Source organism: Rissa tridactyla, chromosome 1, assembly GCF_028500815.1.
Source record: "Rissa tridactyla isolate bRisTri1 chromosome 1, bRisTri1.patW.cur.20221130, whole genome shotgun sequence".
Lineage (NCBI taxonomy): Eukaryota > Metazoa > Chordata > Aves > Charadriiformes > Laridae > Rissa > Rissa tridactyla.
In genome coordinates, this window is record NC_071466.1 from 34433548 (window position 1) to 34457915 (window position 24368).

Genomic DNA, 24368 nt, shown 5'->3' on the forward strand with positions numbered 1-24368 from the left:
AGGCTGGGTAACTCCTTGTACCTGTATCCAAAGCAGCCCCTGTAGATGCTCTCGTCTTCCCCCATTCCCCCACACTAGTTAGCGAAGGTGGAACTGGGTGGGGCAGGGCTTTCCTTGCCAAATCGGACATCTGCTGGATGAATGAAGTTGTTTGTCAGTTTGGCTTTGTTTGAAAACCAGCTTCGGGGGGGCGGGGGGGAGGGGAAAGAGAGAGAGAAAAAATCACTGGAAAGCATTTGAGAATCAAAATGTTCCTTTTTCTATGCAAAAATGTTTTAATTTAAAAGCTAGCTAGCTTGTGTTGGTTAAGGGATAGAAAACCTAAGTGACACAACAAAAATGTAGTGTACTGAATCCATCTTTTCTTAAAAAAAAATAATCTACAGACTTTGGTTGAAAAATAATATGCGCATATATAGTGTCTCCCTGATAGGATGTTATCTGACACATAAAAGGCACATAAAGAGAGTTATTTATGGGTTCACAGCTCTGCTTCTTCAATGTCTTAATTTCCTTGAAGGATTAGCACTCCCTGCCACTGAGTGGTATATTGGAAAGAGATCTCCATTTCTCTGCAAGCTCTGTGGATTTTCCCTTCCTGAGCCCTGGTTGACTCATATTTGATTTAGGACTTGGGCATCACATTGACAAATAACGTCCTTTATAAAACGGAACATTAAGGAAATAACTCACGGTCATCACCATGTTGCTTTCTGAACAGCAATAAATGTCTTTTCTCTGTGTTTCTTCAAATTGTATACAAAATAAAATATGTGAAGTGCAACAGCTTAACAATTCCAGTGCCTGTGTACACGGTGAGATTTTGCTGTTGCAGGCACCAGTCTTTTAAAATGCCGTTGAGGCAGAGAGTGTAATTTATTATGGGCTAAACGGTGAATCTTTATCACGTACCAGGGAGGAACTATTTGCCATAACTTCAGAAAGACTCCTCTCTGTATTTTGTATGCTGATTTAAACAGCAAGATCCCACCCAGATTGAAGGTACTGTAACATCCAAGTTCACATCGCTAATAGAGCCAAGTATGTTTGTGTCTACTTTAGGATTTAAAATTTAACTCAGCATCATTGAGGAAATGAGAAAAAGCTCTAATCCATGTGTGTATCTATACCTATTTAAATGGGGAAGTAGTCATACCACTAAGTGCACGGCTTGAAAAGTGAACTTTTCTTTATGAACCTCCTCACCTGTTCAAAGATGCTGCAATTCTTCATGCTTCTTCAGTGATTTTCAAAGTTGTTGTGCAAGAAATGCACCTAATTGACATGTGGTTCAAAACCTGGTGGTATTTGCTGATGCCGTCAGTCTTGGTGAGTAGCTGGCTAGCTGAATAACTCACCAGCAAGGAGTTGAAATATGGATTCTAGATTTATCTTGCATCATTAGCAGAAAAAAATACCCTATCACCAAAAGATGTCCACGTAATCAGCTTGGAAACTGTGACGCCAAATAAGAATAAGGGACATGGATGGCGTTGTTTTTTAGTCTAGGATGGATACCCTAGAGCCATCGCTGCAAATTATCACTGCTCCAAACTGGCAGTAAGGGTGGGCAAATTTAGCATTAATGCTACTATCCTACTTTGCTGTGGGTAGTCAATGGATCACCTTGCTAGAGCAGGAATACAAGCACATTATTTTGATCAGAACTGCAAGAAAAACAACAGATAACGATAAATCTATGAGAGAGAAACATGATAATAGCATGTATGCTGAAAATATGAAGTTTAATTGGGGGAGATAAACTATTCTGGATCACGCAAAAGAATATGTGGCTGACTGCCAATAAGATGGCTTTGCCTTTTAGTTGCATTTTAGTTGAAGTTTTTTTGCCAACGCACACAAGATGAAACTTTAAAATTGAGGATCTTCCAGCCTGCACTGTTGTGGTTATAGCATTGATTCTTCTTTCAACATGAGATCCACCGAATAATTTCTCTTTTTCTCACCCTTTAGCGAGAACGAAAATGACAAAAACTTGTCTCCAAAAGGAAAATATTTATCAGAGCATAACTCATAAATCTTCTCTTTTCTTGTCTCCTCCTCAGCACTTCCATACTGTAGAAAATCAGCTGACTAAGGCCCATAATTTCAACAGAAATGCATAGAGATATATGGACTTACATGTGGGACCTTGTGAGAGAAAGGCCAAGGGAAATATTTCTGGGGAGGAATATCCTGCCAGGGATGTTCTGATGAGTGACTGCCAATGAGGAGGGCCCCAAATGTGCAAGAAGTATGGGGCAAAGATTGAATATGCTCAAGATACTCCTTTTTCCCATGTATTTTTCTGGCCTGCGAGACACTTTGGATCTATCACAAGAGTTTCTGCACAATTCTGAGGCCACTTCTGTTATTCCTGCCTGCTGGCAGCGTTGCCCAGGGCGGGCTGTGCACTGGGGGAGCATTGCTGGTGGTGCCTCTTTGATACCAGCTAGAGAGGAAAGGCTAATGCAGAAGAGAGCTGGGGAAGGATTCCCCAGCCCTTATGGAAGCTGGACATTCGGAAATTGAATTTGTGGATGAGACAAGACAGGGGAAAGAAAAGGAACTGGAGCTGTGAGCTCTGATAAAGTAAAAGGCAGAGTTTTGTATGTGGAGGGGGACACAGTCTTCTGCTGCCTCATGCAACTCTTAGAGCTATGTTTTGCAACAGAGAGTGCCTGTTGTTTCATCACTTTCAGAAAAAATAAACAAGTTTGAAGAGAAGACAGCAGAAGGAATAGGGAAATTTATAGATGACAGGGAACAAACATGAGGTCCTTTATCTGATCACTCTCCAACAGCTAGAGGGGTTATCGTATTATTGGCAAAGTACTAGTACTTTAACAAAATAAAGCTTGAATGGTAGAAAGTTAATTAATATTAGTAATTTATTCAACTTTCTCGGCAGTGAATTCACAGTTAAGTCGTTCCTGAAAACTTAAATGTGTGTTTGTGAAATGTAATGTTGCCCCATGAAATTGTCTTTCTTGCTTTGGGGAAAGGTACAACTTTATGTCTAGCTGTAAAGCGCAGTTTCACATCTTCAAGGCTTTCATTGCCTTGCTTGCAGTAAAGTTTAAACACCAGGGAAGTGGAGGAAAATATGAAACAAGGTAACCATTTAATACAAGTCTTGGAAACCTTTAGGTTTTAATGGCTTTGCCATTTATTATTTATACTGCATGGTGGGTACACACTTTGCCAAGTAATACATAACCAGGCGGCTTCTCAGACTACGGCTTCAAAATCGAAAGAGATGAAAGAACATCAATAAGCCTGTGTTTCAATTTAGCAGTAACGTTCAGGTTTGAGATTATTTTAGTTCTTCCTTTATGTTCCAGACTGAAAATAGTTTGTTATTGGATGTCTTAAAACATCAGTCTGGTAGTAGGTTCTTCTGAGGATAAGGTCAAGTGAAAGGAGGCTTTACGGCATGGTTTGGAAATGAAGGCAAGAAATGGAGTGCTTCGTAGAGGCTCTTTTGATATCAGTTTGTTATGATTCTCAGCAGCTTAGGTGAGGCCGTTTTCCCTTTTTGACATTAACCTGTAGATCATCGGTCTTCTGGGGAGGAAGGAGTGTATTTGCACAACTTCATTTTTGCTTTTGCAATAGCGGATTTATGCTGTTTGCCAAACAAGAACCAAGTGTCACTTCCAGGCAATGTGTAATCTGGATGTCCTAATGCCATCTGAAGCTCGGTCTGTCTCAAGGAGTCTTTAATTTTCCTTCTGAATTTTTATTACCTTCCATTTCTTTCTTGTTGGCAGTTCCACTGTCTGTCTTGTTCCAACCCGTGGAACTCTCTTCCCCTCCTCGGCATCCTGCCTCCACATCTGAACACGTGCTGACTTTCATCTTGTTCTCTCTGAGGAACAGCGATTCCTTCACTGATCTTCGATCACGCCAAGTTCAAGAGCCTTTCTCCCAGCTGCTGCTGACCTTCAAAATCTCATTTGTGCTGATAATAGCTAAGCTGTTTGCATTCATTCTTCCTCAAACTCCCCTCCCTCCTGCCATGCCTCCCCCCTGCCCAGCTTTTCTCTTTGCTTCTTGCTGTACATCTCTGTGCTCAAAGCCATCACCTGGTTCTCATCACCTGATTTTCCCTTTGCACCTCCCTCAGCTGCTTAACGTCTATTCCCTTCAAAGAAGCTCTTTCAACTTGTTCGTATTGCCTGTCATCTCCACGTATTCTTTGCTGTTATGCCATCCTCTTCATTTTTTTCTCTGCATCTGTCTTGTCATACTGAATTTGCAAAAGTTTTTGGAGCAGAACAGTACACCATATGCTTACAATGCCTTGTGGATTATCAGTAATTGGACCGGGTTGTTGGATGCCCTCTTGATGGGACGCACAAAGTATTTTCAATTTGCACCGAGGAAGGTGAAGTGTTGGAAGTGTTTGGCCCCTAGAAGCAAATGACTCTGCTCTTGGCTGATAAAACAGAAGGAAAATATTGGGCCTGACCTCCCCCACCATTATCCAGAAGCATTTTACATTTCTGTGTGCCTATTACTTTTAATGATCTATGCAAAATAAGCAGTTTATATACTGAAAAGTAACTTTTGGAAGGTGGATTTGCTCCTTTTTGCTGTGCGTTGCCAAAGTGTTGGACTTTTCCCTCTTGATTTCCCTGTGTGTTGTTTTTATGACTTGAACAATTTTAAAAATGTCAGCAATTTTTAATTGGGAATAACTCTGAAGCCTTCAACCTTAAAATACTGGTTTTGATTAGTTGAGTGTAAATTTGAGGGCTTTCATGCACTTCACAGAGGTCTTCTGCCTGCAGATGAACCCATAAGACCCGCAGCGAAGACTTTCAACTCTTTCCCTGCCTTTATTGCGGTCCCTTGCCAAAACTGTGACTAGAGTTAACCCTGAAACCATGTAGAGGTGATGGCTATAAAGGGGGTTTCTTGCTGGTATGGATCTTAAGTGGCAGATGTACTGCGATGGGCACCAGTGTCAAACCCTTAGAGAGGTGATCCATCGTAACTTCAGGTTACGGTGCACTTGACCTGCCAAAAGAACTTTGCAGGTGGCAGCATAGGGCTGGCTGACAGAGAGTGCCCATCCGAATCTCACCGCTGCATAAACCGAGAGGGGGATTTTAGTCAGCAAAACCAGATGATGGTAGATGGTGGAGCTGACAGGCTGAGATCAGGATACACTAAGGGGATGAAAATGCAGAAGAAACTCAGTTGTGTGTTGGAGCGGGCGGTGACAATACCTCCATTGCCCGAGTACAACTACTGCTCGGGTGATCGAGGACCAGTTCCGCTGCTCAGTGCAGAGATTCATCTGATTTCTCAGCTAGGTGTAGCCACCTTTACAACAGAGTGGGTAATATTGACCTAAAAAGGATGTCAGAAGGGTTCATTACAGCAAAGTGCTTCATCCTATTATGTACTATTAGTATAAATGCCTGCACATGTAAACTTGTGTACTACTAATAGGATTCTCTGTATTTAACAGACCAGTTAGTTACTGACCAGAAGCCACAAGTTCTCATGCAATCGAGAAAAGTCCATTTTATGTTGGTGCTAATTTTTTCTCAAGGTTATAAAACTCTTTGCGAAAGTAATGCTATAGGCAACAACCTGTGGTGTTTCTTATCTGTTAAACTCTAGAACACTCTTAATGCTATTAAAAGTTGTGTCGCAAATTATATTGCTTGATCAATTGACTGGACTGGAAAGGATGATCTTGCAGTGGAATATAGATTTTCTCGCTTATAGTGTAAGATTTTCATGTGTTCGGGTGCATTTTAGGTAATCCACATGTTGCAAAAACACAAGGCATGCAACAGGAAAAGATTGGTAGTGAGGAATCAGAGGCAGGAAAGATGCCAGGATGAAGGAGGAAGACTATGGATCTAATTTTACCCTAGTATACATAACCCACATTGCTAGTGGATCACAGAGATTTTTACAGATAATCCTTGAAAGTGTGTTGCTTAGAACCACTTTTAATATTATATTAGTATTTCAGTAGCAATGACAAACTCCGTTGTGCTGAAAACTGCAGTTGGGTTCTTGTGCGAGTGCGTTATGGATTATCCTGCATTTCTCTGCTTATGAAGGTTGGGGTGAAGGAACAGATTTTTCTCCGGAAGCTGTCCTCACCCTAACATCACAGTCACGAGGCAGATAAAGGGTGCACGATACGACAGGGAGACGGCAGACAGGAAGCCAACCACACGAAACTGCCTTTGGCCTATTTCAAAGCCGCGTCCATAGTGGTTCTCGCTGATACAAGCAATCAATGCATGAGTTCAGGAGAGCACTAAATCTGAAGCCCAGCTAGGCTGTACACAACTCTGTGTCTTTGTGTAGAGGGCTATAGCAAATCTGTAATTTTTAAAATTATCCCCGTATATCTTTATATGAAGTTTGGAATCCAAGCCTCTGGGATGCAATGTTGGTTTTATTCTGGGAATGAGGCATTTCTGATTTTTTTTCTGCCCTGTGAATACTGCAGTGGCAGCAACCACTTTCCAGGATCAACTCAGGTTTCCATTCTATTCTATTTAAATAGTTGCTCGGTTAATTAATACTTAAAGAGACATAGGACACTAGAGTCATTCTCACAAATATAGAATAATAGATAGTCTGTCTCCTGAACACTTTCCTCATGAATAGATGCAAGGGACAGTACGTGCATGAAAAACCAGAGGGGTACAATGTGCATCCTTTGGCCGTGTATTAAATGATGTGACAAACAGAAGTAAACTTTCCTTTTCTCATTATTAAGAAAGGTGCCTAGAAGGGGGAAGTCTAATCCTGCCTCCTGCTTTATATCTCTGATGAGAGGAAAGGCAGGAAAACTCCTTCCAGCTGCCCATTCCTGAAGTGCCACCCAACCTCAGGCACTGACTTAGGTACCTTGGGGGGCAAGTCCGTAAACTCTCCCCATAGCCAGGAAGAGAAGTAGCCCTCTGGGAGCCCAACCTGGTGCTCTGAACACCTTCTGAAGGAGCTTCTTTCCATCCATCCACCCCATAAGGGTGACCAGCCTCCTTATTAGGTGCCCAAAGGGAAGTGGTACAAATATCTCTGGGGGCTCTGGAGCCTCGGGAGCAGACAGAGCTGCCACTTCTCTGCCAGTGCTGCTGCTGAAGCACGTGGTGAATTGTGTTTCCGAACGGGGAATAACAACAGCCAGCACCATTTTCTTTTCTTTCTCCATGAGAAACAGAAGTTAGCAGAGGTAGGATTTAATTCCAATTAAGACAGGGTAAATGAAACTGTTGGGATTTTGAGCAGGGCCTGTCAAAACAACAGCAGGGACATGGATCTGTATCTCACGTACGCAGGATTTTACCGCTTCACTTGATTTCGGGATGTAGAGAAGGTTTTCAGCAGTGGAGAACTGCTCCGAGACTTTGAGTCGTTCTGTCAATCCCAAGGGAAAACCCCTCTTTTCCATCATGATTACAAACCCACAAAGGCGCCAAATAAAAACAAGTGCTTTCTTCTTGCAGACCTGCCGCTCGGAGAAATAAGAAATGGCGTCGACAGTGCACTTCTCGGAGGAGGAGATGGCAGAGCTGCGAGAGGCTTTTGGCAAAGTCGGTGAGTACAGCAGAAGTGTCAAGTGCTTTTCTCATGTACTGGCCAGCCGTGAGGAGAGGGAGCCTACTCCAGCGCTGATCTGCTGTGTCACAAAAACCACAGAAAGTCCTTTTCCTGCCACTGCAGGCCTCCTAGATGAAACCACATCAGCATGCTGCAGAGCAATGGCCTCTGACTGGGGAGAGATGGCAGGGCAGTGAGCAGGAGGGTTTATGAAATAACCTCAAAAGCTGTACAGAAAACCATGTTGGAAATGCTCTCAAGTGTTTTCCTAGGAGTATTGTTTATTCCTGGCAAGTTATTTGGGAGGCAAAAAGTTTTATTTTAATGTAAATTGAGTACTCCCTCTGGGGAAGAAGAGTCTGGAGAGGTCAAATGTGCAAATGGCTACAGAATTTGTAATCCCTTTACTACGACCTTTTAATTTTTTAAAGTGTGTGTTTCCTTTCCAAGCCTTTAAAAGTCTCACCTGATTTGCCTCCTTTAAAGTCATGCAGACCCATCACTGTCTACTCAAATTCTAAGAAAAGGTCCTTATGCTTCTCAGCAGCTCACTTAACTTTTATTAGCAGATCTGTCAGCCTCGCTGGGTTACGTGTTAATCAGTTCTCCTCACTGCTTCGGGTGATGGGCTGTTTGATTTCTGAGCAGACAGTAGTCCAGGCTGGTGATCTTGAACATCTGGGCTCTGTGTGTGCCCAGTGCACCCGATGCACTGACAAGGCGAATGCTGGAAGTTAGTTCTCATTCCCTTCCCAGACATTTCCCTCTCCAAGTCCAGATCCTTCTGTTGTATGACTTCAAAAATGGGCAGGAGGCTCTTTGCAGGCTGCGTTTACCCTGCGCTGCTGATGCTGAGAGCCGAGCGCCTTTTTGCTGCTTGCCACAAGTGATGCACATCGCAACTCACCACGCAGGAAATTGCCATGCGCTTCTTCGAAATCACCTCGGCCTCTGGGCTGGGGAAAAAGAGCCTGCAGAACAAGAAACACACAGATATACAAACCCCAAATATAAAGATATAACCATATATAACTATATACATAACTATATATAACCGTAGAGTTTTAACAGAAACTCTTCACACAATAGATTCACTTTCCTTTTTTACTTGTGGAGATTTTCACAAACTGGTACAAAAGAAAGGACTACTTAACCTGTATTGGTAATCTTCTCATAAAATCTTGCCCTGGATCTTGTAACAGGCCCAGGAGGACCATCTGTGTTAGCACCATCACAGAGAAACACCCAAGTTTTTATTTTAAGCATGACCAGATGCAGTTCCAAGCCTCTAAACTCATGAGTTCTGATGATATTAGATGCAGAAAACAGGCCAAAATCACAAGTTATATCTAGGAATGCGTAAGGTGTAACTCTATATTGAATCAACTCCATTTTCTTTAGCTGTTTTGTAGACGGGATGCTCCCTCTATAAATCACTTGCATGTTTGTCTATCTGTAAACCTTGGAAAGTCAATTATATCCATCTAAACCTACCTTTGTTAAGATATTACTGTATGTCTAAAACATACAAATTCATCACTGTGAGGTTTTGTTTGTTAAATGGTGATTGTAATTTTTTTTTGGGTGTGAATGACACTGCAGTTGTTGAAAGTATTGGATTTCGGGATAAAAAAATCTTTATATATAATGTACGCTTCCTTAGGTAAAATAAAAACAGCAGCCTTTGTGTGCATAAGATTTCATTAGGCTGGTGTAGAATCTGAATGTTTGCTTTAATCTTTGCAGATATCAGCGGGAACGGCTTCATCCACGCCAACGATTTAACTAATGTGTTGAAGGCAGCCAATCTCCCTCTCCCAGGATATAAAGCCAGAGAACTCATTCAGAATTTGACAACCACAGGGGATGGGAGGATCAGTTTTGATGAATTTATTTCAGTAAGTAAGATGTTTTTTGTTTAGTAAGATTCCAGGCGGGATACTCAAGGTGGTCCCCAGAGCACAGCAGAGGCAAAACCACAGGGTCTCATGGGCACTTAGTTAATCCAAGGAGTTCCCTTGCTGGGCAAGATGAGAGCAGGAGGTAACCGAACTAGACATCCCGCAATTAACTGGGACAAATTACACAAATGCAGGTGCGTATTGAATAGACTTAATATCTTTCATTTTGGTTGATGCAGCGGGATGAAGTTTTTCTGTTATAAACTGTGAATATATTATGTTCTGGCTAGATGGTTATGAAAATTTTCAGCAGATCGAAACCGAAAACTTCATGGGGCATTTTTTCCATTAAAAAAGCTTCTTCTTTTTCTGAACTGGGATGAAAACAAATGCTAAAATAGTGGATTTTCCCTTGGGATGGAGAACCGGTTTTACTTCTCCTTTCTTCAAACCAAAACTGTTAAAGGCCCTCCTCCTGCACATTTTAGCTCTGTGGTTTCATACCGTCTACATTTCTTTTACTTAGCTGATCTTTGTTCACTGCTTTGAAAACACAAAAGCTGTGTGTGATCCTGTTCTACCACAGCAGATACACAGATTTTACACAGAAACCCACTGAATAATGCTCAAGCTGTGCTTCCCTACGTACGAAGCAGAGAGGACATGTCTCCTGGTCCGAGAGCTCACTGTTTTAGCTTGGTTTAATCCTCTGAAATTTTAAAATTGTCTCTTGTGCTTGAAAGATTTTCCAAAACCTGAAGAGTGATGACGTTGCTAAGTCATTCCGAAAACAAATCAACAAAAAGGAGGGGATTTGTGCTATCGGTGGGACGTCAGAGCAGTCCAGTGCTGGCACACAACACTCTTACTCAGGTAGGTGCAGCTGTCCTATACTGATAGCAACTAGGAACAAGCCCTTGGAGATCATCTGCACGTTATCTTGGTGCAAACCCAGGTGCTCTGGCCTCGATGCGCTTTGGTGTCTGTTCAGGCCAGGCTGGTGCGAGGCAAAGAGTTGGTAAGGTGACAAAACACTGCAGCAGGGTCTTTGTCAAAAGTAGCGTGAGCTGGTTCACTGGGGTGGACAGAGTTGTGGCTATGGGAGGAAGCTCCAGCCAGCTTAGCTTCCCTTGGCATAAATGCATTGCAGCTCTGCTGGAGAAGAGCCTCCTGGCATGGCTGCAGCAGCACAAAGACTGGCCTGTTGCTGTCCGTGCTCACCAGCATGGATTCCCTGCTGTTGTTAACCCATTTCCTTGTATGTTTTAACAGTTCTCTGGTAGCCTTTCTGTAAACTCACCTGTAACCAAATGGTTCCTGACCTTTTTCTAAAGAGGGCATGACCCCATCAGAGTCCTTCTCCCAGCCTGTTTCTTCAAGCTGAAGGTTTGGGGCAGCCATGGTTGCTTCTGCTGCCTCCTGGGCATAGCCCACTCTGAAGCAGCTCCATGGGGAGGAGGTCCCACCCTTGGCTGTCTTCTGCAGAGGCAAGGCTGCGGAACTCTCTCTGGAGAAGGGAGAGCAGAGGATGCTTCCAAGATCTCCACCCACCTGAGCACAGAGGACACCTTCTCTGAGTTACTGGGGGTGGTGTGAGCTGCTGCTGGTACAGGATAGTTACGTTACAGCCCTGTTGGACTACAGGGAACATTTGCCCATTACCCTCTGAATGCTTCTTGTCAGAGTCCAATACACCCTGGCCAGGCTCTTGTAGATATTCCAGACGTGGAGGGTGTAATGTACAATACAGAATTCACTTATTTGAACTTATTGGAAGCTATGTGAGATTTAGATTTCGCACAGTGATACAACAACGCATTCAAATTATGGTGCAAGTATAGAGCATAGCAACTGGAACATACAGTTGAATCACATGAACTTCATTACCAGTCTCTATAATATGCCTGCCCTCAGGACGCCGGGCAACCCCATTCAGTGGGAAGGACTATGGAAGGCGTATTAAGCAGCTCAAGCCCATTGCTGTCTTCAGCTCACTTGCCTGCCTCCTCAGAGCCTTCATCCCTTGTAGCCTTCGTTGATCAGTCACACTGATGGGAGAGTCTTCTCCCCCAGGAGTTCTGCCTTTGTAAGTAAAATGATGGTGGAGGTATTGCACAGCAAACTGATGGATTTGATGTTGCATCCACAGAGGAAGAAAAGTATGCCTTTGTCAACTGGATTAATAAAGCCCTTGAGAAGGACCCCGACTGTAAACACGTGGTCCCAATGAATCCAGAAACAGATGACCTCTTCCAGGCGGTCGGTGACGGCATAGTGCTTTGGTAAATAATACCTATCTTTCTCACAAATGGGAACTGTGAGTTTGCAGTAAATGGAAGCTGCTGACTTTATATTAAGCTCATGAATCTTTGCAGATTCAGGGCCTTAATAATACTATGGTTTTTTTGCTCCTTTTATCTTTAAAAATATAAAGCTTCTTTCTTGTTAAATGAGAGGTTTTCTTTGCCTCTGAGCCCTTACAATAAGATGAAGTCAGTGAAATTTGAGGAGTGAGTTAGTTTTATTTTTGCCCAAGGGCTTTTGGGGGTTCACACAAAGCAGCACAAGATAGTGATTACTTTCACAGGAATTTCTGCACAATAAACCTCCCACACAACTTCACCTTGTGGCATTCTTGACCTCAGACCTATAGTACAAACTGCATGTGACCCAAAAGAATTGCTCGAGTATTGCATGTGTGTCTGCGTGGGTACATGTGAAAACAGAGGCTGACTATCTATATGTGTTCAGTAACTCTCCAGCTCTTTCACTTGTCCTACAAAAGCTATATCTGTATTTTGTGTGCACATAGCTAGTAGAGCATTTCTTGTTGTTTTTTCTTTTATTTTCAGTAAGATGATCAACTTTTCAGTGCCAGATACCATTGATGAGAGAACAATCAACAAAAAGAAACTCACACCCTTCACAATACAGGTACTAAAATGTAACAGGATTCTTTGCTTTTCCCCTTTGGATGCTTTGATATAATCACTTAGAGCAACGGCCGAGGATACCATGGTCCTGCCCAACACAATCAGGCAAAGTTGTGGCAAAATGAGATGCTCAGGTCTATGTCATAAAAACATAAAGACTTATATTTATGTTTCTTTCCAAACATATGAGCAATCTGACTAAACAGTGTTTTTATTTGCACTTAACAGAATCATAGAATCATAGAATTGTTTAGGTTGGAAGGGACCTTTAAGATCATCGAGTCCAACCATCAACCTAGCACTGTCGAGTCCACCACTAAACCATGTCTACCCATCTTTTAAATACCTCCAGGGATGGTGATTCTGCTGCTTCCCTGGGCAGCCTGTTCCAATGTTTGATAAGCCTTTCAGTGAAGAAATTTTTCCCGATATCCAATCTAAACCTCCCCTGGTGCAACTTGAGGCCATTTCCTCTTGTCCTATCGCTTGTTACTTGGGAGAAGAGACTGACCTCCACCTCTCTACAACCTCCTTTCAGGTAGTTGTAGAGAGCGATAAGGTCTCCCCTCAGCCTCCTTTTCTCCAGGCTGAACAACCCCAGTTCCCTCAGCCGCTCCTCATAATGTATAATGCTTATCAGTTCAAAGCTTTAGATACTTTTGTGATTGACGCCACATGAATGCAAGAGCAACTAGATAATACGGTGTCCAATTCCATTTGGAGTAGCTCTCAGAAGGCTGAACTTCCTCTCCAAAGTCACGCAGGCATGGCCATGGACTTGAATTCACAACTGCTGTGTTGCAGTCTGATGTCCTCACCAAAGTATTCGCTGTGATCCAGGAAATACCGTGGTATGCAATGTGCCTGAGATGGGACCGTGGCCTTTGCCTGCCTGTTACAATCTCTACTTTTACACCTCGAATACTGAATCCCTTCTTTATTTCTATTATGTGCACACGTGTGTGATTTAAAAATTGGACAAAAAAGGCAAATTTTCACCTATTTAAGGTTTATTGTGTTTCTCACATAGCAGTATGTAGAGAGATATTTTTCTATGAACAGCATCTATGCATCTGGGTACAGAATATAAGTAGATATATGGAATAGATATGAACCTAACCCAGTTTAGCCTCCAGCTACTCTGATTTGATGGAACATTAGCCAGGCTCAAATAAGCTCAGAAGCCATCAAATTGGATTTTTATGCTGTATACCGCAATTTTTCAGTTCTAATCGTTTTGGTCAGCAGCATAGCTTAGTGATGCAGCTCAGATCAATCCCTGTCACACATAGACATGATTTGATCAATATAGCTTCCACTTTAACTTAACCCTTTTACAGCTGTCTGGTGGAGAAAAGGTAATTAATTTGAAATGCTCCAGTTTTTCTAGCTTATGAGAATTTACACTATGTCTCTCTCTGCATTTTGTATGTAATCAAATCTCTCTGTCATGCCAGCAGTGATGAAATTAATGTGAAAAATTGCGAATCTGTGTGATAAATTGTATTTTCCAGGCTTCTTTGCCTGCTTTACTTGTCCTCTGTTTACCAAGCCACCTTTCTGAACAGGGCAGACCTGTGGGTCAGATTTTCTTATACCCTTTGTTTTAAATGGGAATGAAGTGGTGAAGGAACATAACGTCCCTGAAACATCACTTTCTTTCTGCCCCTCACTGTGAATCACAGAATCCCTCTGCTTCCACCGAACGCTCCCAAACCGGGACTCCGTACTCCAAAGTTCAAAAAGAAAATAACAAGTTATGACCTTGACTGAACTACAAAGTTAAAAACTCAGCAGGTTTATTCATGCTGATTCCTATGACCCTGTGCTTTTTGTATACATTGTCAGCTAGCAACTTATTTGTATCTTAGGTGGTAGGGCTTTTGCATAGTGCTTAGGGAGAGCTGAGCCTGGAATATCTGCTCATTGACTGGATTCTATCATCTTCCTCGTTCCTCCATGTGTGCAAGACTGAGTGGAGGAGAGCTTGCCCCACGCTGAGGCTATGTCTGCACTTGAACATGTGCTTGTGCGTTAGCTATAGAGAGATCCTGGCTTTGATAACCAGGATTGAGCCAGAATGTCACTGTGAATGCAGACGTATGCTCTGAGCTCCGATGCCTTTTGACATGGTGTCTTTCACCTTTGCCAAAGAGGTCCTTTCCATCTTCATGCTGGGACCCAGAATTTGCCTGTAATCCCAGGAGATTCTGCGTTCCTCTGTGATCAGACATGTATGTAAATGCATTCCCAGTGAAGTTGCTCACAGATTTCCCTAGCTTTGGCTGTGCCCCCTTCCTGTATCCTCAGCTCTCCAGTTACTGCGTGATTTGGAAGTTCTCTTCTTTCCCTAGGAAAATCTGAACCTGGCCCTGAACTCTGCTTCAGCCATTGGGTGCCATGTTGTTAACATTGGAGCTGAAGACTTAAAAGAAGGGAAACCTTACCTGGTTTTGGGTCTTTTATGGCAAGTCATCAAAATTGGACTCTTTGCCGACATAGAGATCAGCAGGAACGAAGGTATGTCTGGCTCTTCATTTCAGTGCTCTGCTGTTATCACTGAACAGTCTTTAGGCTAAAGCTATTTAAAAAAAAGTATTTAATTTTTTCTGCAAATATTTGTTGCCTTTCTTCTTAGCTGCTCTAATTTCCCTTGCTCTTCACAAGTTCCAGCACTCCAAAGTCCAAGGCTGTGTGTAGGCTTGTATGTGCAGAGCCAATTTCATGCTCCCTGGCCCTGGAACGATGGTCTGCACCCAGCTATTTTGTCACTAAATCTGGGATAAGGAAATGCTACACTGTATTCAGGAAGCTTTACTCTTTTCTTGCCCTTGATTGCCAAATATCTCCTCTTTCTTTGTGAAATCAGAATTATAGAATCCCAGAATAATTTAGGCTGGAAGGAACCTCTGGAAGTCCACCCTGGAGGTCCTTTGGTTCAGCCATCCAACTACATGCTTACAGCTGTACCAGTCTCAAGATTAGATGAGGTTGCTCAGGGCCTTGTCCAGTGCTCTCCGGGCAGCCTGTTCCAGAGCCCAACCACTCCTGCTGTGATCTTTTTTTTTCTTATATCTAGTTGGAATTTCCCTTCCTGCACCTTGTGACTGTAACTTAGAATCATAGAATAGAGTCACAGAATCATTTAGGTTGGAAAAGACCCTTGGGATCATCGAGTCCAACCATGAACTCCACTCTACAAAGTTCTCCCTTACACCACATCCCTTAACACCACATCTAAACGAGTCTTAAACACATTCAGAGATGGTGGCTCCACCACCTCCCTGGGCAGCCTATTCCAGTGTCTGACCACTCTTTTTGTGAAGAATTGTTTCCTAATGTCCAGCCTAAACCTACCCTGCTGCAGCTTGAACCCATTCCTTCTTGTTCTATCACTAATTACCTGTGAGAAGAGACCAGCACCAACCTCTCTACAATGTCCTTTCAAGTAGTTGTAGAGCGTGATGAGGTCTCCCCTCAGCCTCCTCTTCCTCCAACTAAACAGTCCCAGCTCCTTCAATCGCTCCTCATAAGATTTATTCTCCAGGCCCTTCACCAGCTTCGTTGCCCTCCTCTGCACTCGCTCCAGCACCTCGATATCTCTCTTGTATTGAGGTGCCCAGAACTGGACACAATACTCAAGGTGTGGCCTCACCAGTGCTGAGTACAGGGGGACAATCACCTCCCTACTTCTGCTGGTCACAACTTCTCATCCTTTTGCTGTGAAAAGGATTTTTGCAAGAGAAAATACAACTCTGGTCCCTCTGTAAATGTTGAAGACAATACTTGTTTCCCTCTCAGACCTCTTTCCAGGCTAGAAAAAAACAGTTTTCTCACCCTCTTCTCATATATCGCATACTTCAACCCAACCATCTTGGTCTCCCTCCATTAAACTCGCTGCAGTTTGTTCAATGTCTCTCTTGTACTGGAGAGCCCCAAACTGGATACAGCACTCCAGATGTGTCTCACCAATGCCAAAATTCTCCATGAAATAGCTTCAGCATGAGGCTGTGGGTGCGTACATGCAGTCCACATGGCACCTCATCTTGCTGCTTTGTTCCGTGCATCTATGGATAGTCCACTCATCCAACTTCTTGCCTCCACTTACCACGTGGGTATTACTTTCATTGCTTCACGCCTTGCATATTTCTGTCTTTCATTGCCAGAGCCACCAGTTTCCAGAGTCCCCAGTTCCCATTCCTTTGCTGGCAGCCTTACCTTGCTTAATAGCTATTTTTCCATTACTGGTATTTTCTCCTTCACTTCCCATCTCAGACTTCAGTTTGTCAGGATAGGCCAGTCAAGATCATTTTGATTTCTTTTCAGGTTCTCTCTTTCCCTGATAGCCCTTCTCTGCAGCTGTTTCAGCTGAAATTCCCCTTTCTTGAATATGGGACGCTGTTTACAATGAGCTCTCATGAGCACATGGTATCAAGGCAGGAATACATCCCAACCCCTATGGGAAATGCCTGAGATGCACTAATATCATGTTTGGTTTTCCCCTGGTCATATCATATGGTGGCTCAGAGTAGCTCAGAAGACATCTAATACACTCGAGTTGTTCTCATCCTCTGTTTGTATAAGCTTTTAGCTAATAGCAGTTATTCATATTAATTACCTAGTGAATATCTTTGAACATAGTACTATTAAATTACATTCCATTTTTATTACTGTCATCTGGTTCTTTCTGTCTGATTTCCTGATCATCCTCTGTATTGACTATGCCACCTAGTGAATATCATCGTCATCAAATTCTTAGCACGTTGCTAGTATTTGTGCCAAGATAATTGATGCCAAAAAAATGAAATCATTAATCCAAAAATCAGTCCATGATCAGCTCCACAAGAATCTTTCTTCCAGCCTACTTCTCTCAGTGCTAACATTGTTCTCTTCATAAAATCCGCTGTCTACTTTCAAATGCTTCTGTTATCTCCTTCTGGTTCTGTTTAACCTCATAGCACCCTATATCGAGTTGTCCATGGAACTCCAGATGTAGTAAGTCTCCGCTGTTTCCTTTACGTAGCAAATCCATATTTCTTTCAAGGAATGACAAAAGATATTGGAAGGAGATCAGGGTAGTGTGATACACTCTCCCTTTTTATCTCATTGACAGTGTTATTTCCATGTTATTAATCGTTCTTGTCAAAACTTGTTCTAAAGCCTTTCATGCTCCAGAGATCAGCTGAACATCCTGCAGTTGCAAGGGTCGATCCTTCCCTCCTGCCTCTTCCTCCTTTTATGAACAGAACTATTATGTTAATTTTTCTATATAAATAGGATATCTTCAGTTGACAGATGAGTTAACCCTGCTGGCCCATGAGCTCATGAAGTCATGTGCAAGTTCTTCAGAATACCTGTGTGGATCCAGTTTCAGTGCGAAGGTCACTGAGATTTCTTTCACCTAAGCTGCAGAAAGACGGTGTCCATTTTTCTGATTCCCATCTTGCCCCTTTGTTCATCGTCATCATCTTTTTGTTAAGATCTGAGGCAAGGAAATCGGGTAGTTCTTAGACCACACTGAAATTGTCTTGCATTTCTATATGATCCACTACTAGGTCCACAACTAAAAGCCTTGTCCTCATTTTATTGATGAGACCCTTTTTCTGTTTATGTCCTCTGTCATGCTAAACCAGCTTGAATTTTGGCAACACTTCGGTCACTCACTTTTAGAAATTAGGGTAGCAAAATGTGTAAGAGAGAAAATAGTTACACATTCTCCTCTACAAGTATTCACAACATCATTATTTTTTTCTTTTTTTCCCTGCTTAGCCTTGATCGCTCTTCTGAGAGAAGGAGAGAGCCTGGAGGATCTGATGAAGTTGTCTCCAGAGGAACTGCTGCTGAGGTGGGCAAACTATCACCTGGAGAACGCGGGATGCAACAAAGTCAACAACTTCAGCTCAGACATCAAGGTATGAGAAACACTGATCAACAACAGCCAAACAGCAGCTCCACACCCGAATTCCTATCCTCCAAACAGGGATTGTGCACTGAGACAACCCAAGCAGCTGAGACTGCTCTGCTGAACACGTGGGGCTGTGTACAAAAAAATCATTTTAGTGGGGTTTACCTTCCTGCTCAGTAGTATTCCTCCTCCTCCTGACCTCCCAGTCATCACTGCCAGCCCCAGCACACCAAATGCCTGGGAAGAGAATGGCTGCTGATTCTGGACGGGGCATTATGGATTCTACCACTGTATTTTCAGTTCCCTGCTTCTATTGCTCTCCTGCTTCCTAAATGTCCTTAAATGCCTCTTGGCCTGGCTGTGGTTTGGAAAAGGGTAGACCTTACCCAGACACGTAACTAGGTGTAGGGGAAGAGGATGGGGCTCTTCCAACTCCCCCACTTGATCTTTCCTCCAGTACAACACCTGGGTTATGTGCTCCTCTGTCCCAACCTTTGCTATAATCCCGAAAGCACCCACCTGCAAGTTTTAATTCAGTGGGACTATTCAAAGTAATACAGCTAGATGGGGAAGCACTTGCAAGGATGGGTCTCTAGTCCGTAAAGCATATTTCACGTACTTGGGACTTCATGGACTTCTGGGTGCAGATTTCAGCAGAGCTTTCTCTGTAGGACCTTCATTCTTCCTAGACGGATGTATTTGAACCTCAGTGGTGCACACTGATGAGTTTCAGACACTAAAGCTACAGTGTGAGGCCCAGCCAGCATCCCAGGGCTGTAGCAGATATTCCAGGGAGGGTGTCTGAGCTGTCTTCCAGGCAACCCAGGGGCTGGCCGGCACACCAACCTCACCAGCCACGACCCAACCTGCCCCCTCCCAGCATAGCATGGGGAAAAGCCCCGCTCCAGAGATGCCTGGTTGTAGGCTTCACCAGGGACTGAAGCATGAAAAGTCATTTACCATGACTTGCTTGACATACAGAAAAAAAACACCAGGGAAGACAACAGGAGAGTCTGAGAGTCATATTGGACAACACAATTTTTATTGTAACAAGTTTTTGGTTCACTGGGTGGAGGTGACTGGAGAATATCCATGGAAAGGGAAGGGAATGGAGTCCTTCCCGTCTTTATGTAGGCTGGCCCAGAGGACTGTAATGCAACTGATTAAATCCTATCTGCAATTGAAAGATAAATCGCACTTACCATATTTACAGTTGGAAAATAAGGCACACATTTACGTCTCAGAGACCAAGACTCCAGCCTTTACAGCCATTCTCTAATTAAGTGTGTCTCCTCACCTCGCTTCTGTTATAAATAACCACTTTCTAGATATGTTGGGTAGTAATGCAGATGTATAAGATTTAAAATAATTCAGGTAATATGCTGTATATTTTGAAGAGCATTAGCTGGGTTAGTTAATCAAGTCCCTAGACACTAACATATAGCTTGATTTTCAGTTCTTTGAGTAACATTACATTTCAGAAAAGATTAAAGACACAACATGTTAAATCCTTGTCTTGTTCCTGCCCTTTTGCCTGAAAAATGCTGATACTGTTGTCAGTTTTAACTTTTGTCCTTGAAAACTATGCTTTCTCTTCCATAACTGTTCCAGCGTTGCTTTGAAATCCGCTTTAAACATCTGCTTTCTCCTTCTGCATTTTCTTTTATTAAACGCTCAGCAGCCTGACTTCTACAGCATTATAAAGGTATGCATTTTCTTATTTCTAATTTAATGTTCGGATTAAGTCAATTTTAATATCTCTTTGTTGTTGCTGTCCTTTTTCTAAATGCAATACATAGCGTTTTGTCTCGTGCATTGAGCGTTCTGCAGCATATATGTATTGGCTTAGGGAAGAAATAGATCTGGCAAATACAGCATAAAGTAGGAATCGCTAAGTGCTTCCAGCTTAATTAATTTAATTATGTAGCCCAATGATTGATGTAATAAAAACGAAGCATGCAGGCACACTGTTCAGGGGAGCACTGGCATGCAAAAACTGAGCTTTAGATGTAATTTTTCCTCCCTGTAATTTCTCTGTCTGTCACAGGACTCAAGAGCCTATTACCATTTGCTGAACCAAGTTGCCCCCAAGGGAGATGAAGAAGGCATTCCGGCTATTACTATTGACATGTCAGGATTAAGGGTAAGATGAGATAAGTTTAGAGTAAATGCCAATATTTTCTGTCTGTTACTTGCATTGCTGGCCAACAAAGACTTGCACCAGGATGCCAGAGCAAGTAAACTCTTTTTAGCATTGCAACATGATCTTGTGTTTCAGAAATCAAAGCTTTCAAAGAATTAAGTGATGTGTTTTGCCTTTTGTTACATATTATCGCTGAAACTTTAACCATTGAACCACACTGATGAACTACTGACATGCAACAAGTATATTTAAATATATTTATTTGGGACTGTCATCAAACCATTCCCTTTTATATGGAATATAACTGTATAAGCAATACGGTGAGATGGCTGGATTGTAGGTAAAGCCCATTTGAAAACGCAGACCTGATGATAGTAAAAGTGGGAAAGGAAATAGCTATAAATCCAACAAGGACCTGCTTTGATGGCCCCACACCAAGGTCCACACGTGGAGACCCCGAGCGGGTCTTGCGTGCAGTGCCGGGCGGTGGGGTGAGGCTGATGGCCCCGTTTTGTGCCGGCGCAGGAGAAGGACGATGTCCAGCGAGCGGAGTGCATGCTGCAGCAGGCGGAGCGGCTGGGCTGCCGGCAGTTTGTCACGGCCACCGACGTTGTCCGGGGGAATCCAAAGTTAAACTTGGCCTTCATCGCCAACTTGTTCAACAAATACCCTGCCCTCCACAAGCCGGAGAACCAGGACATTGACTGGAGCTCTATTGAAGGTAAGGAAAATGCAAATAAAGGATGTTTCTGGTCACCCGTGCCACAGTATCCCCAGCTCCGAGTTGATGATACGTGAACCTAACCTCACGTCCTTCAGAGGTCCTGCACCATTAGCACGGGCAGCCTTGAGGAAGAGGGGCTGCTCGTTACATGCATGTAGCTTCTGGTATTTTGGGTGTCTGTTCTGCAGATAGCATGTGTCTGAACCCGTATGGACTATTGAGCGTGCTTGTTAGTTGAAATTAGAGTTGCTCTGGCAGCCCCTGAATTGAGAATATAATTTAAAAATCAGATCTTACATAAACCTGCTGTCTGCTTGCTCTGGGTTGGCGTCAGGACCACCTTTGTATGGATCATTTGCTGAGCTTCGGGTCCTTCTTTCTCAGCCTTATAGTAAAACTGCTCATTCTAGGGCACAGGCTGTTCTTGAATTCTTGAAGGCATTTCAAGGCCAATCTGCCTAAATACTATAATATATAGGCCATGAAGAAATATTACATGCTGCACTGTGCTCTCTTATTTCGCATGTCAACCAGTGTCTCCTTCTATTTATGGGTCAGTGCACTGTAAATTCTGAGTTATGGTTTAATCACAAGACATTTATTTTACTGGAGTGTTGTGTTTCACAGGCCTCTTGATTGATGTATCTGTTGTTTTAGGTGAGACAAGGGAAGAGAGGACATTCAGGAACTGGATGAACTCCCTGGGTGTTAATCCACGTGTAAATCACTTATATAGGTAAGAGGAGGTATTACACTTCCTTTGGATGATAAATACAGCCAGCAAATTGTTTACAAAAACATAAAAACTTTTGGACACTACAGGAATATATGATTCTTTTTGGTTTTTTTTAGGAAACTAAGTTTACCTCTACTAATAGTTCAGTTGGGTTCCTTCCTTCTGTTCTTTGGACAATGATATATCTTTTTTATTGTTTTCAGTGACCTGTCAGATGCCTTGGTTATCTTCCAGCTCTATGAAAAGATCAAAGTGCCAGTAGACTGGAACAGAGTGAACAAACCACCATATCCTAAATTGGGTGGCAACATGAAGAAGGTACAAAAAGCTGGAATAGCTCCAGTAGCAATGCCTTATCCTCAAAGGATGTCCATATCATTTCAAACAGCAATGTGGGCACTCGTGTTGCTCTCAAGTCCCAAGTACAGCACATCAAATGATTTTTTTGTCTAGTCAGTGAATAATTTTTCATCCTGAAAAAGAAACATGCATTCGACTCACTGGCTCTGTTGGCAGGTGAACAATATTTGTGAAGTAAAAAGACTTGACACCTTTTGTGTCAATATTTAAAAACTGTATTTGCAGACCACTTTTGCTACCGTTTTCATCTCCAATTATATTGCATCTTCACCGTGAGTCATATGGCACCAGCTTAATTGCAACTGTCTGGATCACTGCCCTCCACATCAAACGAAGACAGTGATGATAAGCGTTCTTGACCAGATGCCTCAAGAACCGATCACAGAGTTGCTGCTAAATACAAAGCTTTCTCCCAGCTATCTGGATGAGTGATTCCATCCAGTTAGGCCAGAGTGATTAACTGACCTAAAATATTGACTGGGACACTTATCCTTTGTCTCAGTCCAACACCGTGATGCTGGCGGTAGCCACGAGCCATAGATTCGTATATTCCAGCATAATCTGTTTTTCAGGCTCTGATGATGAAGTATAACATTTCCTTCTATATTAACTATTTACCATGGTATTTTTCGGATGGAACTGGCTGCTGTTATTATCACAGAGCCCCAAAGCTCCTGTTTGCCCAGGAGGACCTGGGCGAAGCGATCCAAAGAGTTTAAAGTAATGGTGTCTTGTCTTCCTTTTTTTTCTGTATTTTTGAACCACACTAATTCATCCTGTCATTAACAGCTTGAAAACTGCAACTATGCAGTGGAGCTGGGAAAGAATCAAGCCAAATTTTCCCTTGTTGGCATCGCTGGGCAAGATCTGAACGAAGGAAACCGTACGCTCACGCTGGCCTTAATCTGGCAGTTGATGAGAAGGTATGGCAGCCAGACACAAACTCCAGAGTGTTTCTGTATACTCAGTTTGCATTGTAATAGTTTCCTGATGCTATCCCCGAGAAGCCTCTACGGGCTACAGCTTTCTCACTCCTCTGTTTGCACTTATATGCAAAGACAGATTAACCTTTTGCTTACTCCTAGTTAGAGATGCGATCAGGAAGCACGTTGTCTTGTGGGCAAGGCCATTACAGTCAGCTCATGCAGAAGGTTATTACTGTCACTATCTGTATAGCATGGATAAATGTTCATTGCATGGAAGAGAGAAAAAGAAGTTGAAAGGTCTCTGTGTCAGGGAATGGGGAGAATGTACTGGAAACAAGGAACCGATGCAGAAGTTTTGTAATCTGCTACTTGAAGCGGATGCAACTCAGTAGCTGTCCCCACTTCAATGTAATTCTGTCTGTGTGTGTGTGTTTTTGTGTGTGTTTAAAAGCTCCATAATTGGGTGTAAAGAGACCCAGTGGTTAGGAACTGAATACAGACTAAATTCAGTCTATAAAGCAAGGTATAGGTTTATCAGGCAGGTAGTTAATCTAGGGATGTGGTGATTACTCACCGTCAGTTTGGGAGGTCTTTCCAAGGTGTACGCTGATATATAAGCAAAATATTCCAGGCTTGTGTTTATGCGGAAGGTGAGCATAACAATTCCCTTCTGGCCTTGAATTCAGTGATTATTTTTTAAGCACTGTGAGAATGAGTCATTTATACTGAGATCCAATAAGAAGGACCTTGTGGGAGTTTCGAATATCAAAACCTTTTGACACTCCCAAAACAGTGATTAGGGAACTGGGGGTGAATTAGACGCAATAGATGAATTAGCATGTTATAATATAATTCATATGTACTGTGAGCGTGTGGGAAGCAGGGGAATATCAGGTCTAAGAGGACTATTGGGGTGATCCCAGTTAAGCACGTACAGGATGGTTCTGAGGTTACGGTAGACTTTGAGCAAATGCAGGTATCCTGGCTTCCCTCTGAAGGTACACCCTGAATATCCTTGAAGACATTGGTGGTGGAGAGAAGGTCAACGATGAGATCATTGTCAGCTGGGTCAATGAAACACTGACTGCAGCCGGGAAGGATTCAACCATCTCCAGTTTCAAGGTACAGTTTTTTGTTGGAAGTCTCTGCTTAGGAA

General features: G+C 42.8%; 1 protein-coding gene across 2 annotated transcripts in view; it reads left to right on the plus strand.

Annotated features, from left to right (window-relative positions):
- The window catches only part of LCP1 (lymphocyte cytosolic protein 1), a 50797-nt gene that overhangs the window by 22499 nt on the left and 3930 nt on the right, over positions 1 to 24368 (plus strand). For both annotated transcript variants that reach the window (XM_054212844.1, XM_054212837.1), the window contains exons 2-14: positions 7491 to 7581; positions 9331 to 9482; positions 10229 to 10358; positions 11635 to 11767; positions 12338 to 12419; positions 14773 to 14938; positions 18188 to 18330; positions 20371 to 20466; positions 20992 to 21187; positions 21848 to 21926; positions 22130 to 22244; positions 23076 to 23209; positions 24211 to 24334. In XM_054212844.1, the coding sequence (XP_054068819.1) occupies positions 7515 to 7581; positions 9331 to 9482; positions 10229 to 10358; positions 11635 to 11767; positions 12338 to 12419; positions 14773 to 14938; positions 18188 to 18330; positions 20371 to 20466; positions 20992 to 21187; positions 21848 to 21926; positions 22130 to 22244; positions 23076 to 23209; positions 24211 to 24334 (1617 nt within the window). In that variant the 5' untranslated portion in view covers positions 7491 to 7514. The remainder of the gene's footprint in view (positions 1 to 7490; positions 7582 to 9330; positions 9483 to 10228; positions 10359 to 11634; positions 11768 to 12337; positions 12420 to 14772; positions 14939 to 18187; positions 18331 to 20370; positions 20467 to 20991; positions 21188 to 21847; positions 21927 to 22129; positions 22245 to 23075; positions 23210 to 24210; positions 24335 to 24368) is intronic.